Below are 20,431 nucleotides of genomic sequence, written 5' to 3' on the forward strand. Positions count from 1 at the left end.
TGTAGGCTAGACAGATATTTAGGCAAATCCATCGTACCTGGGCTACTTCATACTAGTGTCAAGATTGGAACATGTCAGGTCAGGTCAACCTGAAATTACCTGTATCTGTTTGTTGGACTTGAGCCTGTTTCAATAAATTTTGACATAGTAACCCAGGTAGCCTGACATATTTGTATGAACATTTTGCGTAAACTGAAACCTAAACAGAAAAGATTGGAAGGATCAGGTTAGGTCAACCTGTTTCGAGCTTATAACGAGTCATTCAGTGTGTACACCGCTGCAGCCTACAGACAATCAGCAACTACACATATTATTCAACTTAAGAGATCTTCAGTACGTTACCAATCCAATATATTCACTAGAAAGATTCCACGGGAATCGAACCTGATTCATTTTTCGGTGGAAAGTCAGTACGCAACCATTGAGTTATCAACGGTTCTGGACTAAATTGCTCTTTGGAAAACGGTTAATTTAAACGGATGAGTTTCTGGGTGGTGTGTTACACCTACACTGGTCTCACTTGCCATATTTATGCATTAGTAACTTAGCTTATAAAAATGGAAATTCCGGGGTGACACACCTCTTCCACACATTCTTCACAAGTCCTTGCATGGATTTATTAAAAAGCGCGCCGATTTGTTAAAATGCTCGGAATTAAATTAATTTATTAAAATTGCAAATTACAGGAAGCGCCAGCGCAATTTAGACATGAATTCGACTCAACTGTTTTTCAGCTGATTCACTCATGGAAAAACCACTCATACGTCTTGTGTGTGTATGTGTGGCCCAGTTGAAAAACAGCTAAATGAAGCAAATTCAGTTCTGAATTTTACTGACGTCGTCGACTCTCAGAGTGGATGCTTAGCGCAAATTTACATTATTTTTCCTAAAGCTAGACAAAATTCCTTCCAATTCACTTTTAGTGTACACCTCGATATGCGAACATATCGCCTTGTTGCTCAAACTGAGATCATTCGTTAGCAGCACCACATGCTCACAATTCTGTTTGAGTTGCAAGCAACAATTTATGATTGAGTCGTTTGCATTGAATACGTCAATGAATTGGATGCCATTGTCCATGGCAGACTGACCGCAAATATGGTCTGGTTTCATTTTCAGTTGCTGGGATATGAACGCAATCGCATGCATTGCCTGTACAGAAATATGTTTCTTGGTTCTCATTTTTAATTCGTCCAGTTCTTGTAACACCACGTATGGGATGACTAGCATCGGTTTGCCTGGAACTGAAAGCGTGATTTGAGTTTGGTACATTTTTTTGGATAACCAATTACGTTGTCCAGTGCCGCCTTTTCCATATGGACACTTAGTGCAAAAGTGTCTGTGGCGCCCAAGACTGAAGAGTGGCGGCAAAAATGGCGAGAACAATCATTTATCAAAGTACCCAAAAGATAAAAGGCAGCACTGACTGACGTGATGTCCCATTTACCATCGTTGATTTTGTTCAACAAATTTTCGAGGAACGTCATTTGAGTTAAAAAAATGTTGGTATCGATGACTAGGTGGAACGATCGTTGAATCATCGATGCTTTGTTGTTACGAAGCAACGACACCTGAAATTTCAAATAAATTGACTTCAGATTCTCAGTCTTCCTCAATTTTGATGTTCAAATTTGATTTTGTAGAATTCAGGACTTCTGATCTGATTGGTACTACAACACCAACCTCATGTATTGCCTGCTTGTCGGGGAATGTGATAGACTGAATGGACTGTGTATCGAAATGGTGTTCCTCATATGGTGAGTAGGCTGAAGACGAATCGATGGCTGAATCAATAGCCGCATCTTTTTCAATAATCGCCAGAGCTTCTTCAAATCTTTTATATTCTGATTCCAAATGAGAACTGAAAGTTGCTGTGGAACTGTTAGCACACTGATCATCACATTGACTTGGAACAGTCGGCGAGTTAACTGTTACTGGTACATTATTGTCGGTAGTCGATCCAGTTTCATCTATTCAGAGTAGAAACAGAAAACATTGAAGAAAGAAACTGCTCCTAGAATGTGAAAGTTTTCTTTACTTTGGTGCAGCCATTCAGCAATACTGTTTCTCGCAATGTCTTTTAACGGATGGTCCCATGACCTCTCTTTGGTTGTTGCGTTAAAAAAATATTCCTTGCCACGGTATCTTCTTCTGCTGATTCTTTTGAACCAATTCCTGGGCAGCTCGTACTTTCTTTCGCACATTGTTTAGCTCGTTGCATACACAAAACCGGGACACCGAGACCGAATTTGTTACATACATTCAGATTGCATACGTCAAAATTCGGCTCGTTAGGTTGTGGACAGTACAATAGAGTGTGGGGCTGCTTAAAGAGAGTAACTCGAAAATTATCTCTCATTTCAATCATGATATATGCTGCACTACACTAGTACCATTATTGCAAAGATTCTATTCGCATACGATGTGTTATTCGTCTTCGATCATAGCACTGTTCCTAGCATTAACATAGAAAATATTTGTAGGTTTCTGGTATCAGAATTGGTTTTGCATTTCTTTCTTACCTAACACATGCAAGTGCACGGCACACACGCTTCTATTCGATCCAAACTTTTAAAGTTACAAGTTTTTGCGGCAGTTCCTTCTTAAGACTATGAGCGCCCTTATTGCACCAAGCAATTGATCGCGAAATTTAAAATAAATTGAATAAATTGTTTGTCACCATTGATATGCCTTGGTACCCTAGTATAGTGCAATTGCTCATTTTGCCACTTCGATAAAATACTGTTGTAGCACTACTGTTTTGCTGCTCGAGAATGTCTTGTAGAATTCACGCCGTAAGTGCGGTCGAAATTCAAAATGGAAAGTCCGGAGGTCTTTCTAACGTAGAGTCATATTCATACAATGAAGCGTTGAAATGTATTTTTTGGATCACTTTTTCATCGAATCATTCACTTAAAATTTAAATGTTAGGCTCGCCGTAAGAATACAAACGGACAGACATTATTCTTTGAACGTTAGAATAGTCCTCGGTATAGCCAATGACATAAAACTCTATTAAATCATTGGGTATAGCCCCTTTAGCGATTAAAACCTAAAATGTGGATACGTCACATCATGGAATCTTGACAAATTTCGCCTAGAAATATCAATCAATGAATGTAATGAAATTCAAAACATCAAATTGAATTTATTTTATCGGAAAAACAGTTAAATTATTAAGCGCAGCAATCACATTTTGCAAACAATAAAAGCAGCACTTTTCCAAGGACATTTTCAATCGTGTGCAGTAAATTATCAATGTACATCGGGTCGCCTAATGGCGACTAGCATTCATCAGTTATGGTTGAGCTCTTTTTGCATGTATACTTACTATATTGAATGCGTGTTTTTCCTTCCGCAAATTCGATGAAAATATTACACGATATGAAATAAGTGCAATTGAGGAATGTGCACCCATCGTCGTCACGACATAATTTTCTTTGATGAACAAAATTATGATTGAAATGGATCAGTTGTATGACACATTCGTTTTGCAAGAATTGGCGCCGTGGAGTTAAGCTACCATATAGGTTGTGGTGTATTAAGGGAGTAGGAAAACGGTGTTAGTAAATCCGAACGGTAGATCGACTTTCGTTGATGATAATAATTGTACACGCAGGCCCGGCACTGTGTACAAGGAAAATCGTAACGATTTTCCCGAATGATGTCATAAATGACTAGCACGTAATAATGTCGGGATCTCAAAGCGGGTTTCTTAGGTCTTCACAACCTCTTAAGTCACCAATGGTGTGCCTTCAGAAGACGAAAATATGGATTTTTTATCCGAATTTTTACAGCGCTAGGGAATGATGTTGGGGACTATGGCTTCAATCGAAAGCTAACGATGACCTAAGAGGCTGTGAAGACCTCTGCAAGATGTTTTGGGCTCTGCTTTCGTCGGGCCAGTTTTGAAAGAATCCCTTTTTGTCTTTTAAAGACCATTTTACACCAATCTTCTGTAACTTCGGTAACTGTAGATTTATAAGCGTAGACCATAGAATAAAAAGCTCCAAGGGAGGCATGAATTTAATCAGATCAGCTCTCTAGCAGATAAGTTTACAAAATTAGAAAGCCAAAAATCGGACGGTGTACGCTTGACAATTACGTTATGCTAGAAGTGTATGAATACAGTGAAATGAACCTGATGCTTGTTTTCCTCTTAGCAAAAGAGAACCCCGTGTTAGAGAAAAAATTGATTTTTTTCAATTTTTGCTTTATTTATTTGACAGCTCACGGATTGTCCTGAAATTTCGACGACATGAGTATCGGTGACTTCCTGAAGAAACGGTGACTTACTGAAAAAAACAACGAGAAGAAATGGTGACTTCCTGAAGAAACGACTAGAAGAACCGGCCACTATAGTCGCCGTTTCTTCAGGAAGTTATCGTTTCTTCAGGAAGTCACCATTTCTATAGGATGTCACCGTTTCTTTAGGAAGTCACCGTTTCTTCTCACCGTTTCATCAGAAAATCTGAAGAGTCGTCATTACATGTAACCATTTTTTCAGAAAGTCACCGTTTCTTCGAAACCGTCGACTTCCTGAAGAAACGACGAGAAGAAACAACGACTTTCAGAAGCAACGCATCTCACCGTTCAATCTCTGATTGCAAGCAACTAAAACAAATAAAATAAAAAGCTTTGTATTTTATTTTAAATGAATAAAATCTACGTACAGTGGCTTATTCTTGATTTGGGATGAAATTTCGATTTCAAGAAATTCTTCAGTTGACAATCTCAACTCAAGATTACTAATTCAGCTGACATTGAGATCCCAAATCAACTCTAATTTTCGTCTCGCCGTAAAGGCGTTTTGTTGGTTCCTATGGAATTCATCCTTTTACGAAATGTAACGTAAAGGAGTTTAGTTCATCACTACAGAATTCATCTTTTTACAACATGAAAACCAATTTTCATTGTACATAAAAAGCGTTTTAACACGCCGAGCGATCCGGCCCATTGCCCCGGAGCGAAGCGGAGGGCCGCAATGCGAGCTGGACGCCGGAACGGTGGGTAACTTAGGAGTTAATTTTCTTTCTCTCGCATCGTGTCATAATTAGTCTGTGTGATTTTTAGGTCTTTTTTCCATAGGAAAAAAGTCCTATTGTGGGCACTTCATCTGTCCGTCCGTCCGTCCGTCCGTCCGTCCGTCCGTCCGTCTGTGTCACAAATCAAATGTGATTGATAAAAGTTAGAATTGCAATGCTACTATGAGCAAACCAACACCAGGCAAATCAATTGTTATTTGTTATCTGGTAACCGATCGCTCATAACAGACATTGCAATTTGAAAGTTTGGTAGTTGTTGGTAGTTGGACCCCCAAAATATTTAGCAGCAAAGATGTTTCTTACTCGAGAGACGCACACCGACTGACGAAATTATTCGGCCTGCTGGTCTATTTATAACACAAATATTTGGTAGTTGACTACCACGGTGGTAAATTGCAATGCTACTATGAGCAAACCAACACCAGGCAAATCAATTATTATTTGTTATCTGGTAACCGATCGCTCATAGCAGACATTGCAATTTAAAAGTTTGGTAGTTGTTGGTAGTTAGACCCCCAAACTATATAGCAGCAAAGATGTTTCTTACTCGATAGACGCACACCGACTGACGAAATTATTCGGTCTGCTGGTCTATTTATAAATCGAGTATTTGGTAGTTGACTACCAAAGTGGTAGTTGACTACCAAAGTGGTTGTTGACTATCAAAGGGGTAGTTGACTACCAAAGGAGTAGTTAACTAGAAAAGGGGTAGTTGACTACCAAAGTGGTAGTTGACTAACAACGTGGTAGTTGACTACCAACGTGGTAGTTGACTACCAACGTGGTAGTTGACTACCAACGTGGTAGTTGACTACCAACGTGGTAGTTGACTACCAACGTGGTAGTTGACTACCAACGTGGTAGTTGACTACCAACGTGGTAGTTGACTACCAACGTGATAGTTGATTAATACGGATGTTGTAGATATGTTTACTGTTTGAGAGCTGCACACCGACTGATGAAATTAATCGGCTCGCTTGCCTATTTATAATTCCAAAATTTGGTAGTTGAATACCAAAGTGGTACTTGAATGAGTACCAAGCTAGTAGTAAACAGAAATTGAAAAAAAAAATGAAAAAAGACCTCACCAGGCTTCAGCCGGTATATTCTTGTTTATATATACACGCACTGAATTTTGAAAACCGACACATTTTCTGTTTTGTGCTTTACTGCCTTTTTCTGAATTTTACATACATTTTTATATGGAGAAATCAAAAAACTCAAGTACAACACAGAAACATATCGCTCGGCGTCTTAAAACACTTTTATGTGACTAATTATGACACGATGCGAGAGAAAAAAAATTAACTCCTAAGTTACCGACACCGTTCCGGCGCCCGGCTCGCATTGCGGCCCTCCGCTTCGCTCCGGGGCAATGGGCCGGATCGCTCGGCGTGTTAAAACGCTGTTTATGTACAATGAAAATTCGTAAAGGGATTACTTCCTTATGGTTGGTATTCAATACAGAAAGATTATTACAGCAAGACGATTCAACAACCAAAAAGTTACTGCCAAAAAGTCTGCCAAAAAGATACCGCCAAATCGCTTATTATCGACTTTCTTATTATCGACGATAGAATTTGCACTTCATATATAGAGATGATAGAATTTGGTTTTTGGCCTTATGAAGAAACGGTGACTTCCCGAAGAAACGATGAGAAGAAATGGTGAGTTCCTGAAAAAACGATTAGAAACTTCCGTCGCCGTTTCTTCAAGAACTTGTTATTTCTTATGACCGTTTCTTCTCGTCGTTTCTTCAGGAAGTCATCGTTTTCACAGAAAGTCACCGCTTTTTACATAAAACGGTGACATCCTGTTGAAACTGTGACTTTCTGAAGAAACGACGAGAAGAAACGGCGAGTTCCTGAAGAAACGGTGACTTCCTGAAGAAACAGCGACTTCCTGAAGACACGGCGACTACTCGCCGTTTCTTCAGGAAGTCGCCGATACTCATGTCGTCGAAATTTCAGGACAATAGTTCACGGCTCTCTCATGGAGCACTTTTTGTTGAGTGGAAACAATCCCTAAATAAGAGAATTTCAAAACATTGCCTCTCTTTGGCACTAAGTTTTTTACGCGTTGTAAGGCAGATTTCCAATTTTAGGCGTCCTAATTCTGTAAATAAGGTTAATGCGGTTGCTACTCACGATAAAAAAGTCGCTTTCAGAACGACTTTCTGACTCGAGAAACTCAATTGAAGTTTACATGAAAACGCGTAGAAACGCATTATAACTCATAGAAACGCATACATTTTAAACGTAATCGACATTCCTTCGGAAACGATATATTCCGAAGGAATGTCGATTTCGTTTCTCGATCGCTAACAATTGAATAAAACCGAATGGTAAGGGTTAGAAATCTAGTCCCACACCACCGCAGAAGCTGTGACCAGACCAGTGCAATTTCAAATAGGATTGTCGTTCAGAACGTTCAAAATGATTTTTTGTCAGTGTGTTTTCGTAGTCTCTGTTTTTATTTTTTTTTAACGAATTTTGATCATTTTACATTTTGATTATTGAAATATTAAGAAGATGAGGGTGTTAGTTTCACCGGTGAGTTTTCCAATTCGGAAGCCAACGCTTGTTTCTACACTCAATTTTCGAATAGTTGGTGTTGATAGTATAGGAACTAACCTCAAACAAGAGTGTATCGTTGCAATTACGCTTCACAGCGCCTTTACAGGGCCTTTAGAATTTTTGAAAGTTATTTTTAGTCGACGAAAATCTTTTTTTTTTGTAAGTCTCCTATTTCATCAATCGGCTAGGTCGATTTTCCATTAAAAGGAAGGTTTGATGGAGAACTTTAAGCAATTAATAAAATGTCTCGTCTCAAACAGGGAAAACCCGTTCCAATCAAAGTCCCGAGGACGGTGGAATCTCACAATTCGAAGACGCATTGTAACGACGCTGAAAGAATTCGTGAGGAAAGACTACTTGCCAAATTTGTGGATCAAATAGAAAAGATGCAGCAAAAGACTGCACAATTCAATGGCGCTGCCAGATCTCTATTTGCGAATGTCGATAGAGAGGACGAGGACAATGACTTGCTGCGAAAATTCTTCGATGAGATAGACCGTGATCGTCCATATTGTGACACTTCAAGCTGTGTCGATCCAGTGTTAGAAGGTCCGAAGAACTACTCGCTCGATGCTCGGTTATCTCAAGTCTCTAATAATGACAGTCAGTCGGAAATGGATTTTAACAGACTGACTGGTGATTACGCCAAGGAAAACTGTAAGCAAGGTACTTGCAGTGGTTACGAAATGGGTGTCGGTGCTCAACGAAATTTAGCTGGACCAAGTGGAGGGCTGCCATTACTGAACAATCAAGCCGAGCAGCAACAGCTGTTGATGTTAGAATTACAGAAGCAGTTGCAAAACTTTACTGTGATGATTCAGCAGCAATATCGACAGAAATTGGGAGAAAATGAGATGCGGGAAACGCAGGCACAGGTGAGTTTGGATTTTTATATCTTGTGTCACAATCACTTAAGTCTCCCAGTTTTACCAAAATTATTTTTCGTAGACTACACAAGAATCAGCAGTCAAAGAAGCTGAGAGCATGCGAATGCATTCAGAAAATGCCGACACTGAAATCGTGTCAACGAATAATTCACCGCCACTTTGTGTCTTGAATCAAATGAATCCTGTTGGCGGGTAAAAAGACAATGTTTGTCTCTGCAAAGTTTTTGAATTGAAAGCCACAAATTCATTTCAGACTCAAGAGCACGCAATCGATTGATGACGTTGCGGTCGATGCTGAACAGACTAGTCACTTGAGAAAAGAGTTGCAACATTCAAGGCAGACTAAACGAGTAGACAAATCCGAAGGATCATTGCGGACGAAGAAGCAGGTAAATTTTAACGGAATCTGGGGGTTTAACTTTTGACGAATATTCGTTTCTTCTTTAAACTGCGTCAAATTGATTGCGAACATTCTTCTAAGACATGATTCTTCTCAGTTCACACGTTTTTGCAATCTGCACTAGACTCCTGTCTTCGACAATTGTACTATTTTGAATCGCGATGTTTGACTCACTTTTTGAAAACTTGTCTCAGGTGCTTGAAAATGTACGCGTGAAAAGGAGCGATTTCGCCGCTGACAAGGATCCCGTAGTTCGTGGAAGTAAGTTTTCATTCCGAATAAGTTTTCAGCTGCAATGCAAGTCAATAAAGTCGAGAATCTTGTCCTTATTTCAAAGAGTCGACAACGTACTCCTGTAAACATTGTAACAAAGCATTTACTTACAAGGGCAATTTGATCGCACATTCAAGGATCCACAGTGGTAAAGACCAGAGGAGTTTTGCGTCAAAATTCAAACTTTCAATTTGTTCTGTAGGTGAGAAGCCATTTAAGTGTGAGGAGTGTGGCAGTTCTTTCAGGCGAAAAATCACTTTGACTGTTCACAAGAGAATCCATTCAGGTGAGTAAAAAGACAGAAATTTTGTCCCGTTCTGATAGAGAACCTCTGCGATAAAATTCAAACTTTAAATCTGGTCTGTAGGTGAGAAGCCATTTAAGTGTGGGGAATGTGGCACATTCTTCAGATTCAGAAGCAATTTGACTGTTCACAAGAGAATTCACACAGGTGAGTAAAAAGACAGAAATTTCGTCCACTTCTGATAGAGAACCTTTGCAAAGAAATTGAATTTTCTAATTTTGTTTCGTAGGTGAGAAGCCGTTCGAATGTCGAATTTGCAATGTAGCTTTCAGTCAAAAGCCCAATTTATCTCGCCATTTATTGATCCACACAAGTAAGTTGCTGATATAAATTTTCACTCAAATCAATTTGCGATCCGAAATCATTCACCGTCAAAATTTCCACTTCAGATGAAAAGCCATTCAGTTGTGACATCTGCAAACAATCATTTCGGCGGAAGGGAATTTTATCGGATCACATGAACATTCACAGTGGTAAGTTCATAACACTCCGACAATGGAGCTCCTGAAATGAATCCGAAATTTCGATTGCAGGTAATCGGCCGCATAAATGCAACGTGTGCCAAAAAACGTTTCACCAACAACCCACTTTATCCAAGCATCGAAAAGTCCACTCCGAGGAAGAAGAGTGGCCGACCGATATACAATTTCTGAAAGAAATCCAAAACTTCAAATTTATTCAGCGAGAATATTGAAACGACATTGCGAACGAAGTAATTTTTCGGTGAAGGAGACGGTTTCTGTGAAGATTTTCTTTCTTGAATTTTTTTAAACTTTGTTTTGTGTTCGTTTGTAATATTCCACTTGAAGCATTCGCAGACTCTACTTGCTTGTAGCAGGTAAGATTTGTTATGAATCGAGTTTCTGAATAAAAATGTGTTTTCCAACTGTGCTGTAAAATATGTACAACTGTCGAGTGAAAAGTTAGCGAAGAACCACTAGACGAAAATATTCTTAGGGGAGATTGTCGTGGGGAAAACCACTGAAAAGAGTTACAAAAAGTTGCACGTGAAATCAAGAGCTGCATCGGAGTCACATTCTAAGAAAAAGTACATCGGAATTGTATGCCAAAAAAGAATTGCAATTCGAGTGGTTTACCCATCGGAAATTGTGCAGTTTTGTTACGAACGCCAGCAAACCGAAGGCTAATTTTTTAATTCCATGTAAGTATCTACGTCTCGATCTATGTAATAAGTTTTGCAACTATAACATGAACAACCAACTTTTTAGGTCTTTTTTCTTCTAGAAAAAATACCCTATTATGGCCGGTTTGTCTGTCTGTCTGTCTGTCTGTCCGTCTGTCTGTCTGTCCGTCTATCTGTTCCACAAATTTGGCAAAACTACCAAATTTGTGGAACAGATAGCTCTCAGTCGGTAGTTGGTATTTTTGGTAGTTAGTAGTTTCGAGCTGGATTGACATTCAAAATTACAAAGCCACCATGAGCACATCAACACCAGGCAAATAATAATTATTTGTTATCTGATCACCGATAGCTCACAGTTAACATTGCAATTCGAAAATTTGGTAGTTGGTAGTTGGACTACCAAGGCTATAATTGATTACCAAACGTAATTTTTGGGGAGGAGATGTTTACTATTCGAGAACTACGCACCGACTGACGAAATTATTCTACGTGCTCGCCTATTTATAAATCGAAAATTTGGTAGTCGGTAGCTTTGGTAGTTGGTAGTTGCGAGATGGATTGACATTCAAAATTGCAAAGCTACCGTGAGCATATCAACACCAGGCAAATAATAATTATTTGTTATCTGATAGCCGATAGCTCAGAGTTGACACTGCAATTCAAAAATTTGGTAGTTGGTAGCTGAGTACAGCTGAGTACCGAGGTTATAATTGGCTACTGAACGTAATTTTTGCTACTGCTCGCCTATTTAAAGTTTAATTTATGGTAGTTGACTACCAAACTGGTAGTTGAATTCCAAATTGGTTAAACGTTAGTGGAGATGTTTACTCTTCCACAGCTGGATATCGACTGATCTTCATCATCCTATTCTTCCGCCTTGCCTACAAAAAAAGAAAAAAGACCTCACCAGGCTTTAGCCGGTCTATTCTTGTTTACTATGAGACTGTTCGTTGGATCTATAGTTTAAGTTTCCAGTGAGAGGTATAATTGAAACGAACTTGTCTGAAGTTCCAAGCATGGAACCGAATGGAAACGTATTTTTACAGTCCAGAATGATCCGATCTCAGTCCCCGGTCAGATCGGGATCGGACTGCCCAGAAGAATGTTTCCATAATAGTTACGGTGTCTCTCAATAGAATTTCCAATCCAGTTCTCGTGCGACACAGTGCGGTTGAATGAACTTTTGATATTTTCGGATATTATTAGTTAGCTTAAAGCCCTGAACAATGTTCCACAATTTTTATTTTTATTTCATCCGTACTATCGGTGGCAGCAGAACATAACCCATCCAGTACACAGTCACTGTAGCACAGGGAAAGTGTTTGAAAACTGTTTGAGATTGCGATAGTGAATACTTTTGAATATGTACGTGAGGTTCATGTTTGAACTAACACGCATCGACAAACATACACGATAGTCATTTGAAACGTCTCGATACGAAGGCTTTAGAAAGTACAAGACACACCCCTAAGTGGTGAATCTCGCACAATCATGACTTTTGGTTACATGTCGTAAAAGGACGCATACTATGATTCGCGTGTGCGAGACTCCCCGACACCGAAAGCTGTGGCTTAACAACTAATCAGACTATACAGTTCACTTTCAGAACTAAAGCTAATAACAAAGGAACTCAATTAGTTCACTCAAAACTTGTGCCAGATCGGTACATCCCTTCGAATGGAGGCCGGTGACCTTTCAAATGACCCTGGTATTGATCATACAGATCGGCCGATATCCTTCTTGTATCAATTATTTAAGCTCTTTGATTATCCACCATATCTGCTCGACCTTTCCATTGAAGCCGTGGTCAAACCTCCCTTCTATGCCGTAAAAACGTATATAAAAAATCCATTTTTTCTTTTTATGTCACGCCACTGGCGACGCGACGTAAGAAGTTGGACAGACTTCAGAAACCCGTTTTGAGATCTACGAAGTAAGGCATATCCAAACATGTATAAGAAACCTATAGGAAAATCGTTCCGATTTCTTCGGGACAGTTTTCAATAGGATCCGTCTTAGTCTTTTACAGACCATTTCAAATTGATATGTCTGCAACATATGTAGACGTTTCATTTAACTCCAATTTTAGCTCCAGGGCATGTATTTAATGAGACGCCTAAAGGTCTATGATGCAAGAACAAGAGATTATCAGAAATTTTTGTTGTAGATGTCGCTATCAATTGAATCAAGCCGAACGGGAAAGGGTTTAAAATCTAGTCCGACACAACCTCAGACCAGTGCAATTTCAATTAGATTGACGGTCAGAACGTTCAAAGTGATTTTTTGTCGGTGTGTTTTCGTGGTCTCTGTTTTTATTTTAACTTTTTTTTTTACGAATTTTGATCATTTTTCACAACTTTTACAATTGAAATAGTAAGATGAGGGTGAGTCTTTCAATTGGAAGTTACAGTAAAATTTCGAATAGTTGGTGTTAGTAGGAACTAACCTCAAACACTCAGGGGCGGATTACCCTATGGGAAATTCGGTACCGTGCCCATGGCGCTGGAAAAATTTGGCGCTGAGCTCAGTCACTGAATGGACAATTACTGTCTGAAGAGAAATTGTATATTAGTTTCCCGAGTGAAAACAAAAGTCCCAAAGGTTCGAAAAACGTAGTCTCACGTCTCAAAAGACAATAGATTTGAGACCGTGAGACTACGTATTTCAAAGCTTTGAGACTTTTGTTTTTCACTAGGGTTCAAAAAGAAATTTCAAAAAATTTTGCCTCCGGCGCTCATAATCTGTCACAAACCTATAGAGAGTTTGCGAATGAACTATACACATTGTATAATCTCGTAAAGCACAGCACGCAAGTAGTTCCCAATTTTTATTTTGACAAGCGCATGAGTCCATGAATGGTCATTCCATTTCATTTATTTCAGTTTTAAAGGTAAAATTACAAAAACAAAACTCTGGTGTGACGAAATCAATTCAAAAGAGCTACGAAAAGTCTAAAATGAAATATTTAGAACTATAGTTCTTCCTTACATTATGTAAAGAGACAAAAAAGGAGGACCTCGTAAACTAGTTCAGAATGGAGTGTTGATCTGATCTTCATTTTGAGGGTAACATCACTAAAGGGCATACCTCCGATATCTCAGAGATCTTTAAGGCAGCTTTTACATAGTGAAAAAGCTAAATTCTGTGTTCTGGCATATTTATTCTTCAGGTCAATTCAGGTTTTTCCAAAATTAGGTTTTCAGGTCAATCAAGTCAGGTCCAAAGTGAATAAAACAGGTTTCAGGTCAACTCAGGTTCAGCATTTTCTTTTCAGATGTATCAGAATTTTTGTAGTGATATATTACTCGCTGAGCTCGCAATTACATTTATTCCACTTCTATCTTAACACTATCATCCATTTCAATACTCTCCTTAACGTAACGTTCGTCTTGAACAAGCCGTAATGTTCGTTTATTTATATACGAATTTCGAATAGAATAATTGGCGCTTAGATTCCGTTTGCCAGTGGCACTGGAAACCTTAATCCGCCCCTGCAAACACTTAGAGTGAAACGTCAGAATGAAGCCAGCCATCGTCTAATGGTCCACCTTCATTTCATCAATGTCTCTGGGGATGGAGAACTTTAAGAAATTAATAAAATGTCTCGTCTCAAACAGAGCAAACCTGTTCCAATCAAAGTCCCGAGCAGCACTCAGCACTCAAAGATGGATTCTGACGATGCGGACGAATTAATCATTCACTCAGGTGGAACTCTAAACAATATCACTTGGAGTGGTGATGAAATGGGTTTCGGTGATCAAGAAAATGTGTCGGGAGGAAATATCGAGCTGCAATTATTGAACAATCAAGTAAAGCAACAACGGCTGATGACTGTAGTTTTACAGAAGAAGTTGCTGAACTTCAACATGACTCAAAAGCAAAAGTATCGACAGAACGTGCTAGAAAAAGAGAAGCGGAAACAGGTGACCTCTGATTTTTGTGTTTTGCTTACCTCTCACGCCTTATCATCTTGACATAATTCCATATTCCGTAGATTGCACAAGAATCAGCAGTTAAAGAAGCTAAAAGCATGCGAATGCCAAAAAATGCCAAAAATGAAATTGTTTTACCGAATCAACCGAAGTCCCTTGACAGGTACACAGAGAATCTCCCTCAGCAATGTTTTCGAATTGAAAGCCACAAATTTAATTTAGACTCAATAGCATACAGGCACGTTCGCGACAGTACAATCAGAAATACACGATTACGCGATCGAATGACAAAGTTGCGGTCGATGCCGAGCAGACTTGTCAATCGAAGAAATTGTCACGACATCCAGAGCAGAACAATCGAGTAAAAACCGATGGTTCATTACGGAAGAAGAAGCAGGTAAATTTTGACGGCATCTGAGCGTCTGATTTTATAAGAATTTTCTCTTCTTCGTTAAACTACGTCAAATCGATTGCGACTATCCATCGAAGAGATATATACATTTCAGTTCTCAGCTTGAAATAACTCCACCGTTCAAATGTTTTTGCAATCTGCACAATCTGCACTAGACCCCTGTCTCCGAGATATTTTGGATCGCGGTGTTTGATTCATATTTTTTTTGAAAATTTGTCGTCTCTCAATTTAGGTGCTTGAATATGTACGCGTGAAAAGGAGCGATGACGTCACTGAAAAGGATCCCACCGTTCGGGAAAGTAAGTTCTCGTTCTGAATAAGTTTTTAGCTGTGAAATGCAGGTCAATAAAGTCGAGAATCTTGTCCTTATTTCAAAGAGTCGACAACGTACTCCTGTAAACATTGTAACAAAGCATTTACTCACAAGGGCAATTTGATCGCACATTCAAGGATCCACAGTGGTAAAGACCAGAGGAGTTTTGCGTCAAAATTCAAACTTTCAATTTGTTCTGTAGGTGAGAAGCCATTTAAGTGTGAGGAGTGTGGCAGTTCTTTCAGTCAAAAAATCACTTTGACTGTTCACAAGAGAATTCACACAGGTGAGTAAAAAGACAGAAATTTTGTCCCGTTCTGATAGAGAACCTCTGCGATAAAATTCAAACTTTAAATCTGGTCTGTAGGTGAGAAGCCATTTAAGTGTGGGGAGTGTGGCAGTTCTTTCAGTCATAAATTCACTTTGACTGCTCACAAGAGAATCCATTCAGGTGAGTAAAAAGACAGAAATTTCGTCCACTTCTGATAGAGAACCTCTGCAAAGAAATTAAATTTTCTAAATTGATTTCGTAGGTGAGAGGCCGTTCGAATGTCGAATTTGCAATGTAGCTTTCAGGCACAAATCCAATTTATCTCACCACTTATTAATACACTCGAGTAAGTTGCAGACATAAATTTTCACTCAAAACAATTTGCGATCCGAAATCATTCACCGACAAAATTTCCACTTCAGATGAAAGACCATTCGGTTGTGACATCTGCAAACAATCATTTCGGTCGAAGAGAATTTTATCGGATCACATGAACCTTCACAGTGGTAAGTAGATAGATAACACTCCGAAAATGGAGTTCCTGAAATAAATCCGAAATTTCGATTGCAGGTAATCGGCCGCATAAATGCAACGTGTGCCAAAAAACGTTTCACCAACAACCCACTTTATACAAGCATCGAAAAGTCCACTCCGAGGAAGAAGAGTAGCCAACCGATATCCAATTTCTGAAAGAAATCCAAAACTTCAAATTTATTCAGCGAGAATATTGAAACGACATTGCGAACGAAGTAATTTTTCGGTGTCGAGACGATTTCTGTGAAGATTTTGTTTCTTGAATTTTTGTAAACTTTTTGTTTCGTGTTCGTTTGTAATATTCCACTTGAAGCATTCGCAGACTCTACTTGCTTGTAGCAGGTAAGATTTGCTGTGTTATGAATCGAGTTTCTGAATAAAAATGTGTTTTCCAACTGTGCTGTAAAATATGTACAACTGTCGAGTGAAAAGTTAGCGAAGAACAACTAGTCGTGGGGAAATCCACTGAAAAGAGTTACAAAAAGTTGCATGTGAAATCAAGAGCTGCATCGGAGTCACATTCTAAGAAAAAGTGCATCGGAATTGTATGCCAAAAAAGAATTGCAAATCGAGTGGCTTACCCATTGGAAATTGTGCAGTTTTGTTACGAACGCCAGCAAACCGAAGGCTAATTTTTTAATTCCATGTAAGTATCTACGTCGCGATCTGTGTAATAAGTTTTGCAACTATAACATGAACAACCAAGTTCTTTACTGTGAGACTGCTCGTTGGATCTATAGTTTAAGTTTCCAGTGAGAGGTATAATTGAAACGAACTTGTCTGAAGTTCCAAGCATGGAACCGAATGGAAACGTATTTTTACAGTCCAGAATGATCCGATCTCAGTCCCCGGTCAGATCGGGATCGGACTGCCCAGAAGAATGTTTCCATAATAGTTACGGTGTCTCTCAATAGAATTTCCAATCCAGTTCTCGTGCGACACAGTGCGGTTGAATGAACTTTTGATATTTTCGGATATTATTAGTTAGCTTGAAGCCCTGAACAAGGTTCCACAATTTTTATTTTTATTTCATCCGTACTATCGGTGGCAGCATAACATAGCCCATCCAGTATACAGTCCCTGTAGCCCAGGGAAAGTGTTTGAAAACTGTTTGAGATTGCGATAGTAAATACTTTTGAATATGTACGTGAGGTTCATGTTTGAACTAACACGCATCGACAAACATACACGATAGTCATTTGAAACGTCTCGATACGAAGGCTTTAGAAAGTACAAGACACACCCCTAAGTGGTGAATCTCGCACAATCATGACTTTTGGTTACATGTCGTAAAAGGACGCATACTATGATTCGCGTGTGCGAGACTCCCCGACACCGAAAGCTGTGGCTTAACAACTAATCAGACTATACAGTTCACTTTCAGAACTAAAGCTAATAACAAAGGAACTCAATTAGTTCACTCAAAACTTGTACCAGATCGGTACATCCCTTCGAATGGAGGCCGGTGACCTTTCAAATGACCCTGGTATTGATCATACAGATCGGCCGATATCCTTCTTCTATCAATTATTTAAGCTCTTTGATTATCCACCATATCTGCTCGACCTTTCCATTGAAGCCGTGGTCAAACCTCCCTTCTATGCCGTAAAAACGTATATAAAAAATCCATTTTTTCTTTTTATGTCGCGCCACTGGCGACGCGACGTAAGAAGTTGGACAGACTTCAGAAACCCGTTTTGAGATCTACGAAGTAAGGCATATCCAAACATGTATAAGAAACCTATAGGAAAATCGTTCCGATTTCTTCGGGACAGTTTTCAATAGGATCCGTCTTAGTCTTTTACAGACCATTTCAAATTGATATGTCTGCAACATATGTAGACGTTTCATTTAACTCCAATTTTAGCTCCAGGGCATGTATTTAATGAAACGCCTAAAGGTCTATGATGCAAGAACAAGAGATTATCAGAAATTTTTGTTGTAGATGTCGCTATCAATTGAATCAAGCCGAACGGGAAAGGGTTTAAAATCTAGTCCGACACAACCTCAGACCAGTGCAATTTCAATTAGATTGACGGTCAGAACGTTCAAAGTGATTTTTTGTCGGTGTGTTTTCGTGGTCTCTGTTTTTATTTTAACTTTTTTTTTTACGAATTTTGATCATTTTTCACAACTTTTACTATTGAAATAGTAAGAAGATGAGGGTGAGTCTTTCAATTGGAAGTTACAGTAAAATTTCGAATAGTTGGTGTTAGTAGGGACTAACCTCAAACACTTAGGGTGAAACATCAGAATGAAGCTAGCCATTGTCTAATGGTCCACCTTCATTCATCAATGTCTCTGGGGATGGAGAAATTTAAAAAATTTATAAAATGTCTCGTCTCAAACAGGGAAAACCTGTTCCAATCAAAGTCCCGAGCAGCACTCAGCACTCAAAGATGGATTCTGACGATGATGACGAATCAATCATTCACTCAGGGGGAACTCTAAACAATATCACTTGGAGCGGCGATGAAATGGGTTTCGGTGATCAAGAAAATGTGTCGGGAGGAAATATCGAGGTGCAATTATTGAACAATCAAGTAAAGCAACAACGGCTGATGAATGTAGTTTTACAGAAGAAGTTGCTGAACGTCAACATGATTCAACAAAATTATCGACAGAAAGTGCTAGAAAAAGAGAAGCGGAAACAGGTGACCTCTGATTTTTGTATTTTGCTTCCCTCTCACGCCTTATCATCTTGACATAATTCCTTATTCCGTAGATTGCACAAGAATCAGCAGTTAAAGAAGCTAACATCATGCGAATGCCAAAAAATGCCAAAAATGAAATTGTTTTACCGAATCAACCGAAGTCCCTTGACAGGTACAGAGAATCTCCCTCAGGAATGTTTTCGAATCGAAAGCAACAAATTGAATTCAGACTTGAGAGCATGCAGGCACAACGTAATGAGAAACCCGCGACTACGCTGTTGAATGACAAATTCCCTGAACATACTGAACAGACCCGTCAATCGAGGACATTGTCACGAAATCCAGAGCAGATTAATCGAGTAAAATCCGATGGTTCATTAAGGAAGAAGAAGCAGGTAAATTTTGACGGCATCTGAGGGTTCAATTTATGAAGAATTTTTTCTGCTTCGTTAAACTACGTCCAGTTGATTGGGACTATATTTCGAAGAGATGTAGCTTTAGTTCTCAGCTGCGACATTCAAACTAGACCTGTCTTCAAGATATTTGTACTTTTTGCATCGCGGTGTTTCATTCATCTTTTTGAAAATTTGTCAATTTCTCAATTCAGATACGATCGAAGAGGCGTGATGTCGTCACTGACAAGGATCCCATCGTTCGGGAAAGTAAGTTCTCATTCCGAATAAGTTTTCAGCTGAAATGCAAGTCAATAAAGTCGAGAATCTTGTCCTTATTTCAAAGAATCGACGACGTACTCATGTGAAGATTGTAACAAAGCATTTCCTCGCAAGGACAATCTGATCGAACATTCAAGGATCCACAGTGGTAAGAATCAGAGGAGTTTGTGCGTCAAAATTCAAACTTTCAATTTGTTCTGTAGGTGAGAAGCCATTTAAGTGTGGGGAATGTGGCACATTCTTCAGATTCAGAAGCAATTTGACTGTTCACAAGAGAGTTCATACAGGTGAGTGGTGAAAAGACAGAAATTTTGTACACTTCTGAGAGAACTTCTGCAAAGAAATTGAATTTACAAAATTTGTTTCGTAGGTGAGAAGCCGTTCGAATGTCGGATTTGCAATGTAGCTTTTAATCAAAAACCCAATTTATCTCGCCATTTATTGATCCACACAAGTAAGTTGCTGATATAAAGTTTCACTCAAAACAATTTGCGATCCGAAATCGTTCACCGACAAAATTTCCACTTCAGATGATAAGCCATTCATTTGCGACATCTGCAAACAATCATTTCGACGTAAGGATACTTTATCGGATCACATGAACATCCACCGTCGTAAGTTCTTAACTCTCCGAAAATGGAGTTCCTCAAATAAATCCGAAATTTCGATTGCAGGTAATCGGCTGTACAAATACAACGTGTGCCAAAAAGCGTTTCGTCAAACGGTCTACGCCGAGACGACATTGCGAACGAAGTAATTTCTCTGTGAAGGAGACGGTTTCTTGAACCTTTTTCTTTCTTGAAATTTTTGAATTTGTTTCGTGTTCGTTTGTAACAGACTTTCTGAATAAAAATATGGTTCCGAACTATGCTGTAAAATTATGCGCGAAAAGTAAGCGAAGAACAACTATTTGAAAACATTCTCAGAGGAGATTGTCGCGGGGCAAACTACTGAAATAAGTTACAAAAAGTTCCGAGCAAACCGAAGGTCAATTTTTAATTCCATGTAACAC

General features: G+C 39.0%; 2 protein-coding genes across 7 annotated transcripts; one reads left to right on the forward strand and one right to left on the reverse strand.

Moving 5' to 3' along the window:
- Positions 1–743: 743 nt before the first annotated feature.
- LOC119078998 (transcriptional protein swt1-like) lies at positions 744–2,313 on the reverse strand. The gene is made up of 4 exons (XM_037186763.1): positions 2,039–2,313; positions 1,684–1,970; positions 1,448–1,571; positions 744–1,244 (listed from the first exon to the last, which is right to left on the reverse strand). Exons 1-4 carry the CDS (start codon positions 2,202–2,204, stop codon positions 862–864), a joined length of 960 nt encoding a protein of 319 aa, XP_037042658.1. The 5' UTR covers positions 2,205–2,313; the 3' UTR covers positions 744–861.
- Positions 2,314–7,445: 5,132 nt separating this feature from the next.
- LOC119078991 (zinc finger protein 239-like) lies at positions 7,446–20,185 on the forward strand. Of its 6 annotated transcripts, XM_037186748.1 has the most exons (14): positions 7,446–7,597; positions 7,882–8,496; positions 8,570–8,700; positions 8,762–8,897; positions 9,103–9,169; positions 9,246–9,329; positions 9,384–9,467; positions 9,549–9,632; positions 15,489–15,572; positions 15,654–15,737; positions 19,623–19,706; positions 19,790–19,873; positions 19,950–20,033; positions 20,094–20,185. In XM_037186748.1, the coding sequence occupies exons 1-14, from the start codon at positions 7,577–7,579 to the stop codon at positions 20,174–20,176; spliced, it is 1,725 nt and encodes a 574-aa protein (XP_037042643.1). In that variant the 5' UTR covers positions 7,446–7,576; the 3' UTR covers positions 20,177–20,185. The 6 variants fall into 6 exon arrangements, with proteins under 6 accessions (XP_037042643.1, XP_037042646.1, XP_037042645.1 ...); XM_037186751.1 differs by lacking the exon at positions 15,654–15,737; XM_037186750.1 differs by lacking the exons at positions 19,623–19,706; positions 19,790–19,873; positions 19,950–20,033; positions 20,094–20,185 and adding exons at positions 15,820–15,903; positions 15,980–16,063; positions 16,128–16,487.
- Positions 20,186–20,431: the final 246 nt, after the last annotated feature.

This window comes from Bradysia coprophila, unplaced genomic scaffold (genome assembly GCF_014529535.1).
Source record: "Bradysia coprophila strain Holo2 unplaced genomic scaffold, BU_Bcop_v1 contig_297, whole genome shotgun sequence".
NCBI lineage: Eukaryota > Metazoa > Arthropoda > Insecta > Diptera > Sciaridae > Bradysia > Bradysia coprophila.

Excerpts from the sequence above, each read along its gene's own strand:
- LOC119078998 (XM_037186763.1), bottom strand. The coding sequence starts at position 2,204 with ATGTGCGAAAGAAAGTACGAGCTGCCCAGGAATTGGTTCAAAAGAATC. Across the intron at positions 1,572-1,683 it reads ACAAGCAGGCAATACATGAG|GTGTCGTTGCTTCGTAACAA; the intron begins GTTGGTGTTGTA and ends TTGAAATTTCAG. Across the intron at positions 1,245-1,447 it reads GTTGAACAAAATCAACGATG|TTCCAGGCAAACCGATGCTA; the intron begins GTAAATGGGACA and ends TCACGCTTTCAG.
- LOC119078991 (XM_037186748.1), top strand. The coding sequence starts at position 7,577 with ATGAGGGTGTTAGTTTCACCG. Across the intron at positions 8,497-8,569 it reads TGCGGGAAACGCAGGCACAG|ACTACACAAGAATCAGCAGT; the intron begins GTGAGTTTGGAT and ends TATTTTTCGTAG. Across the intron at positions 20,034-20,093 it reads TCACATGAACATCCACCGTC|GTAATCGGCTGTACAAATAC; the intron begins GTAAGTTCTTAA and ends TTTCGATTGCAG.